The sequence below is a fragment of the Gallinula chloropus genome (assembly GCF_964237585.1).
Source record: "Gallinula chloropus genome assembly, chromosome: 11".
NCBI lineage: Eukaryota > Metazoa > Chordata > Aves > Gruiformes > Rallidae > Gallinula > Gallinula chloropus.
In genome coordinates this window covers 9,979,198-9,995,877 of record NC_140096.1, presented here as the reverse complement: position 1 = coordinate 9,995,877, position 16,680 = coordinate 9,979,198, and the positions used below count along the sequence as shown (strand labels likewise).

The window sequence follows — 16,680 nt, the reverse complement described above, 5'->3', positions numbered from 1 at the left end:
CTGCGAGCTGCCACATTCAGAAGCCTCAGGGAAAAAACAAACAGCAGGCTGGTATTCCCTACTTCCCATCCCCAACTTCCTTGGTAGCTGGAAACCAGCCTCACAGACCTGTTCTGGAAGAGCCCAGGATGAGGGGGAGCGAGGGATTTTCACAGCAAGAACTAGGCAGCACGAGAGATTTTATTTTGCTTAAAATATAGAGGAAAAAAAATAAATACATCCACCCACGATACAAAGAGCAGTTTCTAAATTCATGTACTTCCCTTTCAAGGGCTCCCTCTGGCTGGGAGAGCAGAGGCAGCCTGACCCCATGGAAAGAGCTCCACTGGACAGGAGCTCCGCACTGCTGCTGCACAGGACCAGTGTGCTCAGCCCAATAGGTCATGTAAACCAAAGCCAGGTGTCACAGTTACTCCTCAGGCTCCAGCATGTCCCAGAGGAGCCACAGATACCTCCCCATATGTACAGCTTGTGTGCTCCTGCAGCTCCAGGACACAGTTCTTACTTGCTCCCTCTGCAGCGAGAGCATCAGCCCATGTTGTGCCGGTTGCCGTAGCCTCTCGGGTGTGTGTCTTTCCAGTCATCCCAGTTCCGAGCTTTTTGAAGAGCTTCCTCATCATCCTCCTCCTCTTTCTTCTCTTGCTGCTGCTTCTGCAAGTCTTCATCAGTTACACCTGCTGAAGGTCAGGGACAGAAGTAATGGATAAGGGAAGATCCCCAAACAGAAGCCCTGCCAGGAGCTGGTCTGGACAGCAAACAGGACAAAGAACAACCCAGTTGTTCTCCCAGCCTGATAAACTCAGCTCTTCCCCTTCCTCAGCCAGTGGAGGTTCTACACCCCAAACACATCCCCATTCACCCTCCCCATCAAGAGGCCTCCTGAATTCCCTGTGGCTTGGCCACTCCATACCTGGGGTCCTCTGAGGTGCCCCCTGAGCAGACACAACCCCCTGCCTTCTGCGCTGCTCGTACCAGTCATCCACCGTCACAGTGGGCAGCCCGGGATACCCAGCACCAAACACTCTGTGGGAAGAGACAGACAGTCAGAGGAGGCACCTCTCACCACTGCAAACCAGGGGAAACAGCCAGCCCTGCTCAGACTGACTCCATAATCCCACCCACACTAACAACACAGACCAGGATACCAAGGAGGGCTTGAAAACAAACCTATTTCCACAGCCTGGGCCATCAGCTACAGAGCTGCAAGCAACCTGGGGGTTATGGCACTTAAGGAGTTGGTCCCACTAGTTTGGAGAGGACTTTCTAGCCCCAAAACCTTGAATCACTTCTCCAGCCTGCAGGAGAACACTGTGCCAAGGAGACCCTGGGAATCAAATAAGGCATGGCTTGGCTAAATAAATATATGGAATGCTCAGGGCACAGGGTATCAAAAGCATGACAAGGAATCTGTTTTCTATCCTGTTTTGTGGGTTTGCTGCCATATTCCCCACAAGAAATCTCACAGTGCCCCAAAGATCCCAATCCTCTAGAGAAGCCTCCCAGTTAAGACCTGTATACCTGGCATGTATCCCACATTCCCAGGCCCCAGGATGACTCCTCTGAATTCATGGAAGTCTCATGGTGTTTACACTGGCTCAAGAGAGAGCAGGTGCTTTTCACCACTGGGCTCTTATCTTAGGAGCAGAGAACAATCCTGTTCTATCATGGAGTGGCTGGAGGGGCAGACCCACAGCTCAGCAAACAGCAAGCACGTGGTAAAACATAAACCACCTAAAATATCTGGGCAATAAAGCCCCTCTTCTGCATCCCACCAGGAGGAAACAGCACCACACCTCAGTCTAAATAATCAGCATGATCAGAAATCAATCAGAAAGCAGCATACTTAGCCTGAGCAGCATCCCTGGTGAGAATGAAAGGCTTCATTGGGGCCCTGACTGGCCGAGACGTTGCGTGTGGTGGTGCTGAAGGCTGAAGATGCAAACAATAGTCACAAGATAATCCCGTAGATGAGAATCCCCTTTCTCAGCTTCCCACCCCAGACAAGTTATTGGGAAACACCCCTGCTGTCAAAGCAACGTCCCAAGAGGGACAATTCAGGCCTTAATCCAGTTTAAATCGTGACATCAGTCTGTGAGTGTCTACAAATCACTTCTCTTTGTGCCTTTGTTTCACCCGCTCTGATCAAAGCGGGAAGCTGACAGAGCTAAACCAGATCAGCTCAGATCAAAGCATGAAATACAGCTTATTTTTCCTGGGGATCAAAGGCAGTGTGTTCTGAAGCAAGAGGGGCTCATTCCCAACGATATCACCCAGGGCACCACAGCAGAGCAGAGTTCTGCAACGCCAGTAAGGAACCACACGAACCAGCTGTGCCGACAAAGCCGGGCTACAGCCCACAGCAGCACCTTATGATGGTTTTATTCCCAGACAGACATTTCTGGGGAGTAACAGGAAGCCCACAGACACTATTCTGCACTGGAACTGCTGGCCTGTGAGCAGCTTTCAGCATTCAGAACAGGCACTTCTCTCCATAATGTCTGGACACTTTGTTGTACTCACTGGTGAGGCTGCACCCCAAGTGCTGGGTCCAGTTCTGGGCTCCTCACCACAAGAAGGACACTGAGGTCCTGGAGCAAGTCCAGAGAAGGGGAACCAGGCTGGGGAAGGGGCTGGAGGGCAAATCCTCTGAGGAACAGCTGAGGGAGCTGGGGGTGTTCAGCCTGGAGAAGAGGAGGCTGAGGGGAGACCTTCTCCCCACCTACACTGACCTGACAGGAGGGTGCAGAGAGGTGGGTGATGGTCTCTTCAGCCAGGGGACAGGAGATGGGACAAGGGGAAATGGCCTCAAGCTGCCCCAGGGCAGGGTCAGCTCAGATGTGAGGGAAAAGTTCTTCCCTGGCAGAGTTGTGGGGCTGTGGCACAGGCTGCCCAGGGAGGGGCTGAGTCACCTTCCCTGGGTGTGTTTAACAGGTGGGGAGATGAGGTGCTCAGGGATGTGGGTCAGCACAGGACAGGAACGGTTGGACTCAGTGATCTTAAAGAGCTTTTCCAACCCAGTGATTCTGTAGGCCAGAACCTCAGGCTTGAAAGACTTCACAAGGTGGTTGTTCTGATATATAAAGGTGCTTAATTCTTTAGAGTTAAGGGGCTGGCAGAACCCAGCAGAGTGGGGAAAAGCCTCTGCTTTCACCCAACAAACCCAACCAGCACAGACAAGGTTGGCTCTGACATCCAGTGCTTGGGCATCTGGCTGTCTGCTACACACCGCAGCGCTGGACAGTGCCCAACCCAAAAATCAGACCACTGTCCCTCCAAAATTAAACCAAACCCCACCTGCCTGTGCTGTGACCCAACCACATTTCAGCCAAGCAAAGCTTAGGAAGCTGCTCTACTGAACTCCTCTGAGGTTCCTTTACCCACACCCATCATGGGGTCTGACTATCGCCAGGCCACAGGACCTGCAGCTCGAGGTCTCTCCTACCTGCTTTGCTGTAGCCCTGCTCCTCAGGATCACCATTTCTTGGTCAATACTCTCAGTTTCCTCCAGGCTGGTGTTGATCCATTTCTGGATTTGTAGTATGTAATACTCCCGTGTCTGATCCTCATCTGCTTGCCCACTCTCCACAAAGGTTCTCATGGAGGCCAACCTGTTCTCCAGCTCCTTCTTCTGCTTGTACCTACCTCAATGAGAGCAAAACAGGATGATTAAATAACCATTCTCTAGCTGAGCCCAGACACAGTGTTTTCTAAATGAAACAATTTCCTGCTGCTTGAAATTCAACCAAACATAGGGCACTACCTCCTGTCCCCAGCCCCTTTAACTGCTGACACAGAGATGCCAGTTGCTGACCATCAGGACACACAAATTGTCGGTGCTCACAAAGCTCCTGGGGTCTCTGACAAACCTCCCTGCACGAGGCAGACCTGCTCATTTTACAACTGAGTCCTGGAGAAGCCAAGCAGAAACTTGCAGGAAAAGCATCTGTTAAGAGGAGCACCAGCAGATCATACTGGAGCATGCAAGAGTCATCCTAAAACCCAAACACATCTAACAAGAACCCCAAAACCCACATCTGAACAGGCTGGGCTCCTGACTGCCCAGCACTGCAGGAAAACACACTGAACCACCCCAGTCCCGCTTTACACTCCACAGTGAGGTAAGTTCTCTCCAGCTGGCTGCTGCTACCCCAACCTGCTCCCCAGGACACTGGATTGCATGGTCATTCAGTGAGGCTAACAGCAGTTAAAGGTGTGAGGGGTCACAGAATCACAGGGGTTGGAAGGGACCTCCAGAGCCCATCAGGTCTAACTCCCTGCCAAAGCAGGGTCCCTAGGACAGGTCACACAGGTCGGTGTCCAGATGGGGCTGGAATCTCTCCAGAGAAGGAGACTCCACACCCCCGGGCAGCCTGTCCCAGGGCTCCCTCACTGTGTAGAAGTTCTTCCCCAGATTGGTGTGGAACTCCCTGTGCTCCAACTCGAGGCCATGGCCCCTTGTCCTGTCCCCACAGACCACAGAAAAGAGGCTGGCCATTTCCCCCTGTGTCTCACACTTGAGGTCTGGAGCTGGTGTGGTGACACAGGTCTTCCTAGGAATACCCTATCCACACAGCCCATGCACGCTACTGGAAGCAAATACAACTGCAGCACCTCGCCTGGATCAAGTAGCAACCTGCCTGTGACAGAACTGACAGTGCTGGTACCTCCCGCTTGCCTTCACGGGGAAGGAGTCACAGCACAGACACAAGCACTCAGCACAGGGAGCTGAGGCACAACCAACGCCTTCCCTACACACTGACACACCTCACCCAGGGACAATGTGCAGCCCAGACTCCTGACACACAGCCTGTGCTGGGAAGGCTTTGCTGAGCTGGCCCCCAAGGCCCTGCTGTAGCTGGCACCCCATACATGGCTCAGCCAGGCTACTTGCTAGAACATTAGTAGTGGTTTTGTCCTGGTGCAACCCAAAGAGCTGCTCAGCCCAGCTCAGGCCTTCCAGTGCTACCATGACAAGAACAGCCCAATCATCAAAACACCTGACTACAGCACAACAGAGAGGCACCAACCACCCCACCTTTAAAGGTCTAATAGGCATGTTGGTAGGAAACAGCACGGGTGGCTTTATGCTTTTAGCTGTGACTAAAGAACTAATCGTAGGAGCTTCACAGAATCACCAGGTTGGAAAAGACCTTTAAGATCATCAAGTCCAACTGTTCCTGTCCTGACCCATATCCCTGAGCAGCTCATCTCCCCACCTGTTAAACACACCCAGGGTCAGTGACTCAGCCTCTCCCTGGGCAGCCTGTGCCACAGCCCCACAAGTCTGCCAGGAAGAACTTTTCCCTCCCATCTGAGCTGACCCTGCCCTGGCACAGCTTGTGCCCATTACCCCCTGTCCCACCTTCTGTCCCCTGCACTTCTGTGCAGCAAAGACCAGAAACTAAGGACAGAAATGCATCTCTCCAACCTATGCCCAGTCCAACATCGTCAAGACGCAGCGTGTATCTTAAAATGAATGTTCAGCAATTAGCATGCCCCAGTACCAAGGGAGCCAGCTCTTTCCTGACAGTCCTCTGTATGGTGTCACCATGCCCAAGGCGCTCCCCCCTTCTCTTAAACCAATTCCCCAAGACCTTTAACCACCGCGAAGCAAGAGCCCACCTTTCAATTTTGGCCTGCCGACTGGACGCCATGGCCACCAGGCTGGGCTGGGTGGCAGCAGGACGCCCTGGGGACGGGCTCTCAGCATCTTCCTCTCCCAGGGGCCCGGTGGCAGCGGCGGGCAGGTGGAAGCTGCCCAGCCCGTAGCTCTTGCAGAGCTTGAGGAAGCGCCAGAAGTGAGCCCGAGCGCTCTCCAGGTGCTCCAGCCTCCTGCTCAGGTCAACCTGCTTCAGCGTCAGGGCCCCCAGCAAGGCGGGGAGCAGCAGGTACTTCAGGTCGGCTGAGGCGATCTCCTCCAGCTCCTCGTTCTCGCTGCAGTGGGTAGACAAGCCGGTCTGCTCCCGTTCCCATCCAGTTCCCCTGGGCTCAGCCCGCTCCCCCGCAGAGAGCACCGGCATGGCCTCGCTCAGCGGGTCTGGACCACAGACCCCCAGCCCGGCTCCCCCCTCCTCTCCCCTGAAGAGACCCAGGACCCGGCGCCAGGCCGGGCTCCCCCCTCCTCTCCCCTCCCCTGAACAGACCCAGGACCCAGGCCCAGACCCAAGCCCGGCTCCCCCCTCCTCTCCCCTCCCCTGAACAGACCCAGGACCCGGGCCCAGACCCAGGCCGGGCTCCCCCCTCCTTTCCCCTCCCCTGAACAGACCCAGGCCCGGATCTCCTCTCCCCTCCCCTCACCTGAACAGGTCCAGCTGCGCCACCATGGCGGCCGCCTGCTGCAGCGCGTCCAGCCCCTGCCGCACCTTGTCCTGCACGGCCGGAGCCCCCGAGGAGGGCTCGGCGCCGGTCTCCACCTCCTCCCAGAGCCGCTGGCCCGCCGCCAGCAGCTCGGCCAGCCGCGGGCCCGTACCGGCCCCCTCCGCCATGCTGGGCCGGGAAGGCGCCGCCCGCGAACCGCTTCCGGAGCGGGCGGGAGAGGCTCGGCCCCTTCCGCCACGGTGGGGAGGGCGGAGGGGCCGGCGGCGGCGGGGCTGAGGCTGCGGGAGGGGCGGGGGGGAGCTCGGGGCTCGGCGCCTCGGTCACGGAGGGAGCGGGTCGGGCTCTGGCTACGCTGGCAGCGCCCTGGGAGGGCGGAGTGCGGCGCCGGGGCTTCCCGGGGCGAGGCCGGGTTCAGCCCCGGGGCCGCGCAGGCGAGAGGGGCCGCCCGCCCCCGGGTGCTGAGCGGGGCTGAGCTGGGTGAGGCAGCAGAGGCCAGCGCTGGGCCTCGCTGGACGGAGGGATGGGCAGGCACAGGCCCCTTGGAAGCTCGTGTCGCGGTGATAACTCGGGGCCGGCTGGAAGCGCTCAGCTTCCCAGAACGAGCTGGTTTGTGATAAACTGTTTATCATCTTCGTGCCGACGTGGGATAGCCCGGGAAGGAGTTACTCACGAGCCCCAGGAGAGCTGTGGGTTTAGGTTCCTGTTTGCTGTGTACCCCGCAGTGGGGTCACCCCCCCCCGTCACACACCCTCTGCGTGACAGCTTTCCTCAGGGTGCCACGGCAGCCTGAGCTGAGCCAGGAGCTGGCTGCCTCATCCTGTGGTCCAGCATGCCAGGCAGGAGGTGAGGAACCACACCAAGCTGGGGGAAACCTCGTTAGACTTGCGGTGGTTCAGCCCCAGCAGTGACTGAGCTCCACACACAGCTCACTCAGTCCCGCAGCAGAAAGAGACAGAGCCTCTGTGGGGTGGGACAAGGACAGCTTAGTGACAAAAGCACCGTGAAAGAACAGTAACAGCCAGCTACACTCACACCCAGTGATAACACAGAGTACCTCACCAACCCGCTGCACAATGTGAGGACTGACCTGATGCCCCAGCCACACTCAGACTGCCCTGGAGGCAGCCAGGGGAACCTCTCTCCAACCAACCCCTTTTATGGGGGAGTGATGTCAGGTGGGGTGGAAACAGCCCGGGCTAACTCAGCTGGAGTGGGAAATCCACGTGAAGCCCTCTTTCCTTTGAGATGGAGAAGGCTTTGCCTCTGAGAGCCAGGCAGGTCCAGCTGTTAGCTGATCTGAAGCTCCTTGCTAGAAGTTAATCACCCCTTGTTTTTATCTGCTGTGCCAGCTGGTCAAGAATAGGTTCCAGTTACACCCAGGAGCATGGAACTGGTAAGGGTTAGTGACCAGAATCACCCATGGTCTGCTCTTCAGCCTCAGCATAGCAAACTGCATGTACCCACACATGGTGTTCTCCTCCTGCCCAAGGTCTCCCTGGCAGGACATGGCTTTTCCAGCAGCCCCTGCTAATTACAGAGCTAATGTTCTCAACACAAGATAAAAATAAACAATCCTCTGGAAGGCATAATTACCCTGCAACACAGTGAGCCTCGAGTGGGAGGCTAAAGGGATAGTAGCTGTGATTAGCCCCAGTGCACCTGGACACAGGGAGTTCTGTGAGCTTTGGCAAACTGGGAGTCCCCAGTCAGTGACCAAGTGATCACTTGAAGTCAGAGACCAAGGGATCAGCCTCAGCTTTTGGAGCACCCACGTGCTCTCACATACAGGTGGTAAATCCACCCACCACAGCACATTGTCTTTAACACACACGTGTGGAACATCTGGCTGTGAGCATCCAGGAGGCCTGTCCGGTGCTTCCCAGGAGCTCCAGCATGTTACAGCTACATCCTGGAAGGTGTTTCTGAGCTGCTGCACGTCACCCAGCAGCACGCGAGCGAGCGCTGCTCCAGCCAGGCAGGAACATGCCTGGAAATCCCTTGCTGGCCCACACAGCACATGCACAGTGGTCACAGCTGACGCATACACAAGCTGAGAAAGTCCTCAAAATCTGTACAGCCCCAGTTCTGTGCTGGGGGCAGAATGGTCCTGGAAAAGCCCAGCTGGATGGGCTCACGTCAGCTGCTGCTCCGGGGGGAGATGGCTCTGCAGCCCCCTCTCCGCTTTAACTGCCATCCCATGGAGCCGGTGTCCCCAGGGATGCACAAAGGGAACACTCTCCTGTTTACTGGCATGGTAAGGCAGCCACAGCACCTTCTCTGCACTGGGAGGAAGCAGCTGGAGAAGCCCACCATGAGCAGCCCCCAGGATGCCACCCACTCTGAACGTGGGTGGGTTTGAACAAGCAAGAGGGAGAAATACGGGCAGGTGGAGGGGCACTGGGGCTCTCAGGAATGCAGCCACCTCCCTCCTCCTGGCACCCATGGATGTGGCAGGGATACCACAAACCTGGGATTCATCCCCTCTGATTGAGCAATCTGCTGAAATCCAGGGGTCGGAGCTGGAAGGGATGCCAGCCTGCTCAGCCTAGGAGAAGGGATGGAGGTCTGCTTGCCCTTGCACAGCCATCACCACAGCTGCCCTTCAAGCAATGCCCTTGATTCCCCCTCTGGTCTCATGGCTGTTACTCACTCACGTCGACTTGTCCCTGAAGATCCCCGTAAGGACGATCCCTATTATTATTTATCATCCTTAGGGCATGATGATATTGCTGAACACCCCAGAAATAAAGGAGAACAGAGAGGCCAGGGTTTTTCCTTAAATAGAAGCCTTTACTCATGCTTGTGTCTTGTGGTGTGATAGTGTCGGCACTAACCATCCCAAAGGTCAAAGCAACATCCCCCAAATATTTACAGCAGCACAGATGTTGACCAACACTGAGTCCCCAGGCAACAGCCCCATCCTGTGCCCTCTCCTCGCTCTGGCTCAGCTTTCTTTGTGGAGGGCACGAGCAAAGGCAGGTGGAGATGCTACCTGGTCCAACCTGCAATCCAGCGCTGCAGGGCAGGCATGCCTCAATGCCCTCTGGAACACAAAGTCAATCATTCTTCCCCCAAAACCCTTCCTTGATTACCAGGTTTGTTGCCCTTGCTCAGAATTAGCCTCCTGGAATGGGTTGCACAGCATCCCTAAGTGCATAAAGAAATAAAAGGAGAAAATAAAACAATAAAGCAGTGCCTAACAGCACAGTCAAAAGAGTCCATGAAAGTCACTCTCCAGACTTCACTGTCTGTCCAAGTTAACTAGCAGAGAACTATCACATTCGTGACACACAATGACAGCCCTGATGCTCCTTTCAAACCCGTGAGAAAAGCCAGGCAGTAATGCAGAGGAGGCTCTTCAGAGCAGCCCCTTTGCCTGGGTCTCACGTAGAGGGGTGGTTTTCTTCTGCTCAGGAGACACCCACGGAGCCACCTCTCCTGTGTCAGATCACAGCACCAGAGAGCGAAAGGCTTCTGCTGTGGCTGGGGAGAATTCGGCTCTGGAGAGGTTCCTTGTCAGAGAGACAGAGAAACAAAGACCCACAGGATGCCAGGGAAGAATGGCTATGCCAGGAAAGTCAGAGGTAGAGCCCTCCACGTTAGCAGCGAGCCCAGTGAGGCCGTGTGAAGCTGAGGGTAAGGACAGCAGCCTACCACAGCCTGGAGAGCACCCACTGTGAAGGGGGCTGGCAAAAGAAATGCTTGAGGAAGGGCTGCAAATGATTGCAGAGATGGTCTCAGCTTTGGGGATGCTGCTACCATCCTGGCCCAGGTTTGTTCGGGTCTGCCAGAGCTGGAGATGCTCGGGGTGAGGTGTAGAGGGTTGGAGAAAAGCCCTCTTGCACGGATTTCTCTGGCAGAGGGGTGTGCTGACTGGCACTGGGAGGCACTGGAGGGGGATGTCAGGGTCCTGGGTTTCCCTGTGATGGTGCTCGTGGTAGCCTGGGTGGGGTGAAGGTACTCTGTGTTTCCCTGGCACCTTCCTGCCCAGGCAGGGTGAGGAAGAGAAAATGCATGGAGTCAGCTGGATCCCCTCAGCCCCTGGGGCCAGGCTTGTTCCCTCTGGGTCCATCCTCTGACGCCGACTGCCTTGCTCTGGCTCTGGGAGACTCTTACAGTGCATGAGGTCCCACAAGCCCAGTAAGCCCAGGAGTGGTCCTGGATGACACCACCTCCTGCTCTGAGCATCCTCCCGGCGCTGCTGCCTCCCCACCGTCCTTCCTGTCACCCTGACCCTTTGCACCCTTCAACTAATTACACCCCTTCCCAGTTTCCCACAGGACACCAGGGAGCCCAGGGTCCTTGCTGCCCATTGACGCCTTGGGTCCTTCCCCAGCTCCTCCCGGGTGGGCTTGCAGTCAGGATGTGAGGAGAGGGGAGGAGAGGACGCTGCATATTCAGCACTTGACCCTGCCTGTTCCCAGGCAGAAATTCAAATGGGACCTCTCTAGGAGGGGATCAGGACACCTCCCGGGGGCATTCCTAGCTATTGTGGCTCCTCTCCCCTCCCCGGGGCTGTGTGTGTTTGTACTTACCAAATGCAAATCACATTTCCCACCCTCCTGGCTGAACCTCTCACTCCCTGAGATCCTTCCCCATGTTTCCGCCCCCCCCACCCCCCCTTTTTTCCCTCACCATCCCGTTTTGCAATGCTCCCTCCGAGGAGTTCACGGCCCCTCCCGGTTTGGCCACCCTCTGATGTGGGATGCGCAGCTGGGGGATGGCTGTGGGGAAGGTATTTAAGCAATCCTCCTAATTAAGTACCTGCATCACCCCTTGGCTTGGCCTGGCCCCGGCCCCAGAAGCTGCTTTGCCCAAGACCCTTTCCTGAGGAATGCTGGTGGCTCCGAATTGCATTTTAAAAGAACTCGGGGTGGCTTTTTGGCCTGGGGCAGCTGTGGCTTTGCTGTGGCTCTGGGAAGGCTGGATGTCAGTCAGTCGGTGGCATATTAAACAACTGATAATGACGTTATCTGACTGGGTTAACTCTGAGAACAGCTTCACCCCTTCCCCAGCTTCCTTTGCCTTCCAACCCCCAGCTCCTCTGGAGCCACCTTTGCCCTCAGCTCTCGCTCCCCCTTAGTACCAAAACCTGGAGCACGTTAAGGGGAGGGCACAGGTTACAATAAAAGCTCAGGAATTGATTCAGTGACTCAGCAGAGGCTGTTAAATAATGGAATGGGTATGGATGTGAGTAACCCTACAGCTGGACTGGCTGAACACACCCGCTGCGGTCACTCCATGGCAATAAAACAGGGTGCACGCCAAGCTGCCCTGTCTCCAGGTCCTGGTGTGAGCATCAGGAAATTGCTGGTGGGTTTCCACCCCATTTACCCACCCTCCTTGTGCTGTGGGTTCTCCTCAGCATCACCCATGTGTGTAGACTCATCCTTCCTCTCCAAAGCCTGCACCAACAGGGATCTCCTGTCCCATGCAAGCTCTCGGCTGGCTTCTGTGCTAGGGGAAATGGGAGGGCCATCAGAGCCCCCATCCCAGGCTCCCACCTCCTCACTGCTCACACCAGTATCAGAAAATAACCCCAGCCTGCCTCAGTTTCCCAGCACCGAGTCCCAGTGAGGTGGGTTCCTTGCTGCCTGCTCGGAGACCCAAGGAAGCAAGTGACAGAAACCTTCCCACAGGTTTTCCATAGGCAGCTGATGGCTGCAGTTAAAGAAAGACCTGGGCCAGTGGGCAGCAGGAAGAATTCCGACCAGACTGGCCCCCCACGGCATGTAAGGGTGCAGACATGGGGCTTTAGGCTCTCCCTCAGCCTCTCATTCCCTGTGGCCGACTGGGAAACGGAGGAAGGAGCTTGTCCTAGGAGACACATCACAGAGATGTACAGCATAACATGTTTATTCCAGAAATGCACACCAGAACTCCACTGACATTAGGTACAGAGACTAAAGGGTCAGCCCTAGTTCCCAAGGGCCCTGGAGTCATGTCAGCCCTCCCAGCCCACATGCCAGAACACTGGGTATTAAGGGGGTGGAAGGATCAGGCTGAAGACCTTTGTGGTTTAGGAGGAGGGGCAGAAAGGACAAGCTTTGAGGGTGTTGGGTGGGCTTCCCCCTCCAACACAAGCCCAGAGGGCAGGAGCCACAGCGCTGCCAGGGCTGCCTGGCTGACACAAGGCTGTCTGCCATGCTGCCCTGCTTCAGCTGCCTCCAGGACCACTCCTGTCCCCAGGTCTGTGTGCCATCATCAGTCAGAGATGAAGGCTCATTGCTGTGAGAGCAGGGGCTATCTCCATGCAGGTCTTGGGGAGGACTGATGACTTCTGGAGCAATATTGTTCCCCTGGAGCAATAACTGGTTCTGCCTGTGTCCAAGCCTGGTCTTCATTTCAGATGCTGCTGCAAAAGGCACTGGACTGGTGTTTGCCCAAAGAGGAACCCACAGTGGTGTTGGTGAGCCCACAGCAGAAACCTGCCCATGACCCCATCACCCAAAGCAGCTGTCTTCCCTCACAGCCTTCTCCCAACAGACAACTCCCCCCTCTACTTCCCATCCATCACTCCTGGCTTTCAGGCCACTGTCAGGAACCTCCCACAGAGCCAGTGGCAGCCCAGGGGCCCCATTCACAGCATGAAGAGGGCCCGTGCCTGTGGAGTGATGGATGGTTTGTCCCCAGCTGGAGGCAGAGGGCTGGATGCTCCCGCTCAGCTGCAGGGGGACAAGCCCTTTGTCTTGGTCTGGAGAGATGGAGCAGAGGTCGGCCCCCTGCTCTTGGGCTTCCTGGCATCTCTCAGTTTGAGGTCTTCTGTGGTAAGATGAGAGTCCAGGCTTCCCACACAGCCCTCTTCTTGCCATAGCTCAGAGCATCCCTTGCAGTTGGCGCTTGGTCTCCAGCCATGCCCTGGACATACTGGTGCCAGAGCCCTCCTGTGACTCCTCTGGCCTTACTTACAGACGTATCTCTCCTCCTTCCGCCGACACTTCTTGCACACCACGTAGCAGCACCAGTGGTACTTGCAGTGACACCTCTCCACCACCTCCTCCGTGTAGGCGTTGTAGCCGCGGCCGCAGCACAGCAGGTTGCAACTGTCGCTGCCGACGGAGGTCTTGTTGCACTGCCTGCAAGAGGAGGATGCACAAGCTGAGGAGCATCCCTGCACTGCCTGCCAAGGGGAGGATGCACAAGCTGAGGAGCATCCCTGCACTGCCTGCCAAGGGGAGGATGCACAAGCTGAGGAGCATCCCTGCACTGCCTGCCAAGGGGAGGATGCACAAGCTGAGGAGCATCCCTTCACTGCCTGCAAGAGGAGGATGCATGAGCTGAAGAGCATCCCTGCACTGCCTGCAAGAGGAGGATGCACAAGTGGAAGTTGAGGAGCATCCCTGCCTACCCACAGTGGTGTGACTGCAGCTATCTGCCCTGGCCTCCACCCAGGGTTCATGTGCCCATAGCTGGGAAGCAGCACCAGGCTTCCCCATCCCTCTAAAAACTCCCCCTCCCACCGGTCACTCCAGAAAAGAGACACCTGGGAAGCAGTGCAGGCTCCAGGGATGGCTGAACCGTCCTGGTTCCCGGCAGGCAGCACCCAGGGGCTCCCAGGGAGAGGTGATACTGCCCTTCCTGACTCCTCACTGCATGGATCCTGGCTGGAAGAGCGGAGCTGATGGACTCTGCATGGCTCTGTAAGAACAACACCTGCCTTCCCACTCTTGGGATGGATGTAAAGACACAAGCATTTCATGGCAGGCCCTGCAGTGTCTGCCCCTCACAGGGGGACAGCCCATCCACACCAGCTTCCCAGAGCATCCTCTCGAACCCAGGGGTACAGGCACTCATAAAATGGGCACTCATTAACAGGAGGCTGAGTTAGAGTGTGTTTCCAGCAGTTTCTTACCTGTCCTGCGTCCCCAGAGACCCCAGGAGGAGATTCGGAGTGCAGTAGTCGGGAGAGTTGATGAGATAAACCAGATCCGTCTCTCTCACTGGCCCCATGTCTGTTTCTTTGGGTATCAGCTGCTTCCGGGGCCCCACGAGCCGGTGGGTCACCCTGATGGCTGCCAGGTACTTGGACTTGAGGTCAGAGGCAATTTCATCCAGGTTGGGCAGCCCCTTCCAGCAGGTCTTCACCGAACAGGAGCCTGAAACTCCATGGCATTTACACTTGGTGTCCAGGGAGTCACTCAGCACCTGCAGAGGACAGGAAGACAGAGGAATGCCCTTCTGGTACCCACCCTACAGAGCATCCCTGGGAAGTTTCAAGAGATGAAAGAGCTCTACTGTTTACTGCCACCTTCAGATGAATATAATGGGGCAATCACGGACTCAGCCCTGCTTACCCCCCGCCGCTGGGATAAGGCCCTAACCCTTGGGAAGTCCCTGCTGGAGCTTCCTGGGGGGCTGGTGGCTTCCCTGGGCACCTTCTCACTCCTGGAATCCAAATCCGCAGGGCTGGAGAGCCCAGCTGGGGTGGAGCAGGACGGCCCTCTGCTTCCCATGAGAGGGGCGGGAAGGAGTACTGGGAGTACTGGTGTGAAGTGAGCAGATGTGCTCCTTGAGGAAAGGGTGTGGGATGCCTGGGGGATGGGCAGCAGGGGGAGATGCCTCTGCAAACACACCTAACTCTGTTTTTAACCATTTAGCTGCCTCCTGGCTTTGAGGAGAGCATCCCAACAGCCGGGCAGGAGTCTCTACCTCCCTGCATTAGCCACCCCTGCCCTTCCCCAGGTCTGCTGGGTGCAGCAGTCTGGGACCCACCTGCCTGCCCACCGCGTTGTTCTGCAGGTTCACGGCCCTGAGCGCTCGTGTCCCCAGTTTGCTGGACTTCAAGGGGCTGTCAGCAAAAGCAGCCCCGAGCTGCAGGCCGTAGCCCAGGTTGTCCCCACAGCCACCCCATCTGAAGTCTGGCCCGGGGACCTCGGAGGGGACAGGGCCGCAGGAGCAGAGCGGGAGCTCCCCTGAGGCGCAGGCCTGGGCGATGGCGTGTGCGGCGGCGGCGGCAGCCAGGGCGTAGACGAAGGCGGCTTCCCGGGTTCCTGGGAAGAAGAGGGGGAGATGTTCTTCCTCCCTGCCCAGCCAAACTCTCCTGCCAAGGTCCCACAGTGCCCAGGAGGGGTTTTTTTTCCTTGCAAGAGGCTAAACCCAAGCCCCAGCATCTCTCTAGCACTCTGTATGTTTAACCTCACCATGCTCTCACTATACAGCCCATGTCCCTGCCTCTTCCCCAGGGCAGGAAGGGGGTACTGGGAGTACTGGTGTGAACTGGGCAGATATGCTCTTTGAGGAAAGGGTGTGGGGATGCCTGGGGGGTTGACAGCAGGGGCAGATGTCCCTACTAATCCACCTAACTCCATTTTTAACTGTTTAGCTGCCTCCTGACTTTGAGGAGAGCATCTCCCTTCTCATTTTTAAGCCTCTAGCAGCTGTTTTGGTTCAAGAGGAGGTTTCTGTCCGTCCTCTCTCAAAGAGCTAAGCTGCAGAGGATTGATGACAGTGCAATGGCAGCAAGATTCTCCAAAAACACACCCATCAGCTGGACAGCAGCACTGCCTAAAGCACAGCCTGCCTGGGAAGCAGCCCAGGGTGGGAAGAGGAGCACAAACAGAGTGGGTGAAGCATCCTTTACCTTTCAGGAGGTCAGGGCCAAAGCTGGGAGCGAGCTGGATGGAGGAGCAGTTCCACCTCATGTCTGTGAAGGTCTGCTGGCAGATGCTCTTGGTCTGCTGGGCGGCCTGGACGATGCTGGGCATGACCTCCAGGTTCCTGCGGCACATCTGGAACTGGTCCGGCACCAGCCCGGCCAGCAGCCGGCAGTGGTGACTCTCATTCCAGGCCACCCCGCTGCTGCTCTCTGTCAGCCCACTGCAGGGAGAGGGGGGGGTGTCAGACAAGGGGGAGCTGCCCAGAGAGGGGGACCCCAAAAGTGGGGGGAGGGGAAAGAGAGGGGATCCCCCCAGAGTCGCTACTCACAGCCACTGAATGGCCGTGGAGAGCCCCAGCTGGCAGAGCAGCAGGGCAGCGGTGGCAGGGTGGCCCATGGCTGGGACCAGGACTGGGGATGGGGCCAGGACTGGGGACGGGACCAGGGATGGGGATGGGGCTGGGAATGGAGTTGGGACCTGGGCTGTGACTGGGAATGGGGCTGTGACTGGGAATGGGGCTGGGAATGGGGCTGTGACCAGGGATGGGGCTGGGATTGGGGCCGGGGATGGGGCTGGAACCAGGGATGGGGTTGGGACTGGGGCTGGGACCAGGGATGGGGCTGGAACCAGGGATGGGGTTGGGATTGGGGCTAGTACCAGGGATGGGGTCGGGACCAGAGATGGGGTGGGGACCAGGGCCAGCACCAGGACCAGGGATGGGGCTGGAAATGGGGCTGGGACTGGGGATGGGGTTGGGACTGGGGCC

General features: G+C 57.0%; 2 protein-coding genes across 3 annotated transcripts; both read right to left on the bottom strand.

Moving 5' to 3' along the window:
• Positions 1 to 162: 162 nt before the first annotated feature.
• IGBP1 (immunoglobulin binding protein 1) lies at positions 163 to 6,620 on the bottom strand. Of its 2 annotated transcripts, none has more exons than XM_084268992.1 (6): positions 6,298 to 6,620; positions 5,623 to 5,934; positions 3,443 to 3,638; positions 1,844 to 1,929; positions 911 to 1,023; positions 163 to 677 (listed from the first exon to the last, which is right to left on the bottom strand). In XM_084268992.1, the coding sequence occupies exons 1-6, from the start codon at positions 6,483 to 6,485 to the stop codon at positions 529 to 531; spliced, it is 1,044 nt and encodes a 347-aa protein (XP_084125118.1). In that variant the 5' UTR covers positions 6,486 to 6,620; the 3' UTR covers positions 163 to 528. The 2 variants fall into 2 exon arrangements, with proteins under 2 accessions (XP_084125118.1, XP_084125119.1); XM_084268993.1 differs by having other exon boundaries at positions 163 to 674.
• A 6,599-nt stretch (positions 6,621 to 13,219) lies between these two features.
• Positions 13,220 to 16,310, bottom strand: LOC311195698 (protein Wnt-11b-like; the record flags this gene model as incomplete). The annotated part of the gene is made up of 5 exons (XM_084269124.1): positions 13,220 to 13,394; positions 14,171 to 14,463; positions 15,031 to 15,308; positions 15,899 to 16,134; positions 16,243 to 16,310. The coding sequence occupies 5 exons, from the start codon at positions 16,308 to 16,310 to the stop codon at positions 13,220 to 13,222; spliced, it is 1,050 nt and encodes a 349-aa protein (XP_084125250.1).
• Between the last annotated feature and the right edge of the window lie 370 nt (positions 16,311 to 16,680).

Coding starts and splice junctions, on each gene's coding strand:
- IGBP1 (XM_084268992.1), bottom strand. CDS start 6,485: ATGGCGGAGGGGGCCGGTACGGGCCCGCGGCTGGCCGAGCTGCTGGCG. Junction 3,639..5,622: donor CGGCAGGCCAAAATTGAAAG/GTGGGCTCTTGC, acceptor TCATTGAGGTAG/GTACAAGCAGAAGAAGGAGC. Junction 1,024..1,843: donor AGGGATGCTGCTCAGGCTAA/GTATGCTGCTTT, acceptor CTCTTCCCACAG/AGTGTTTGGTGCTGGGTATC.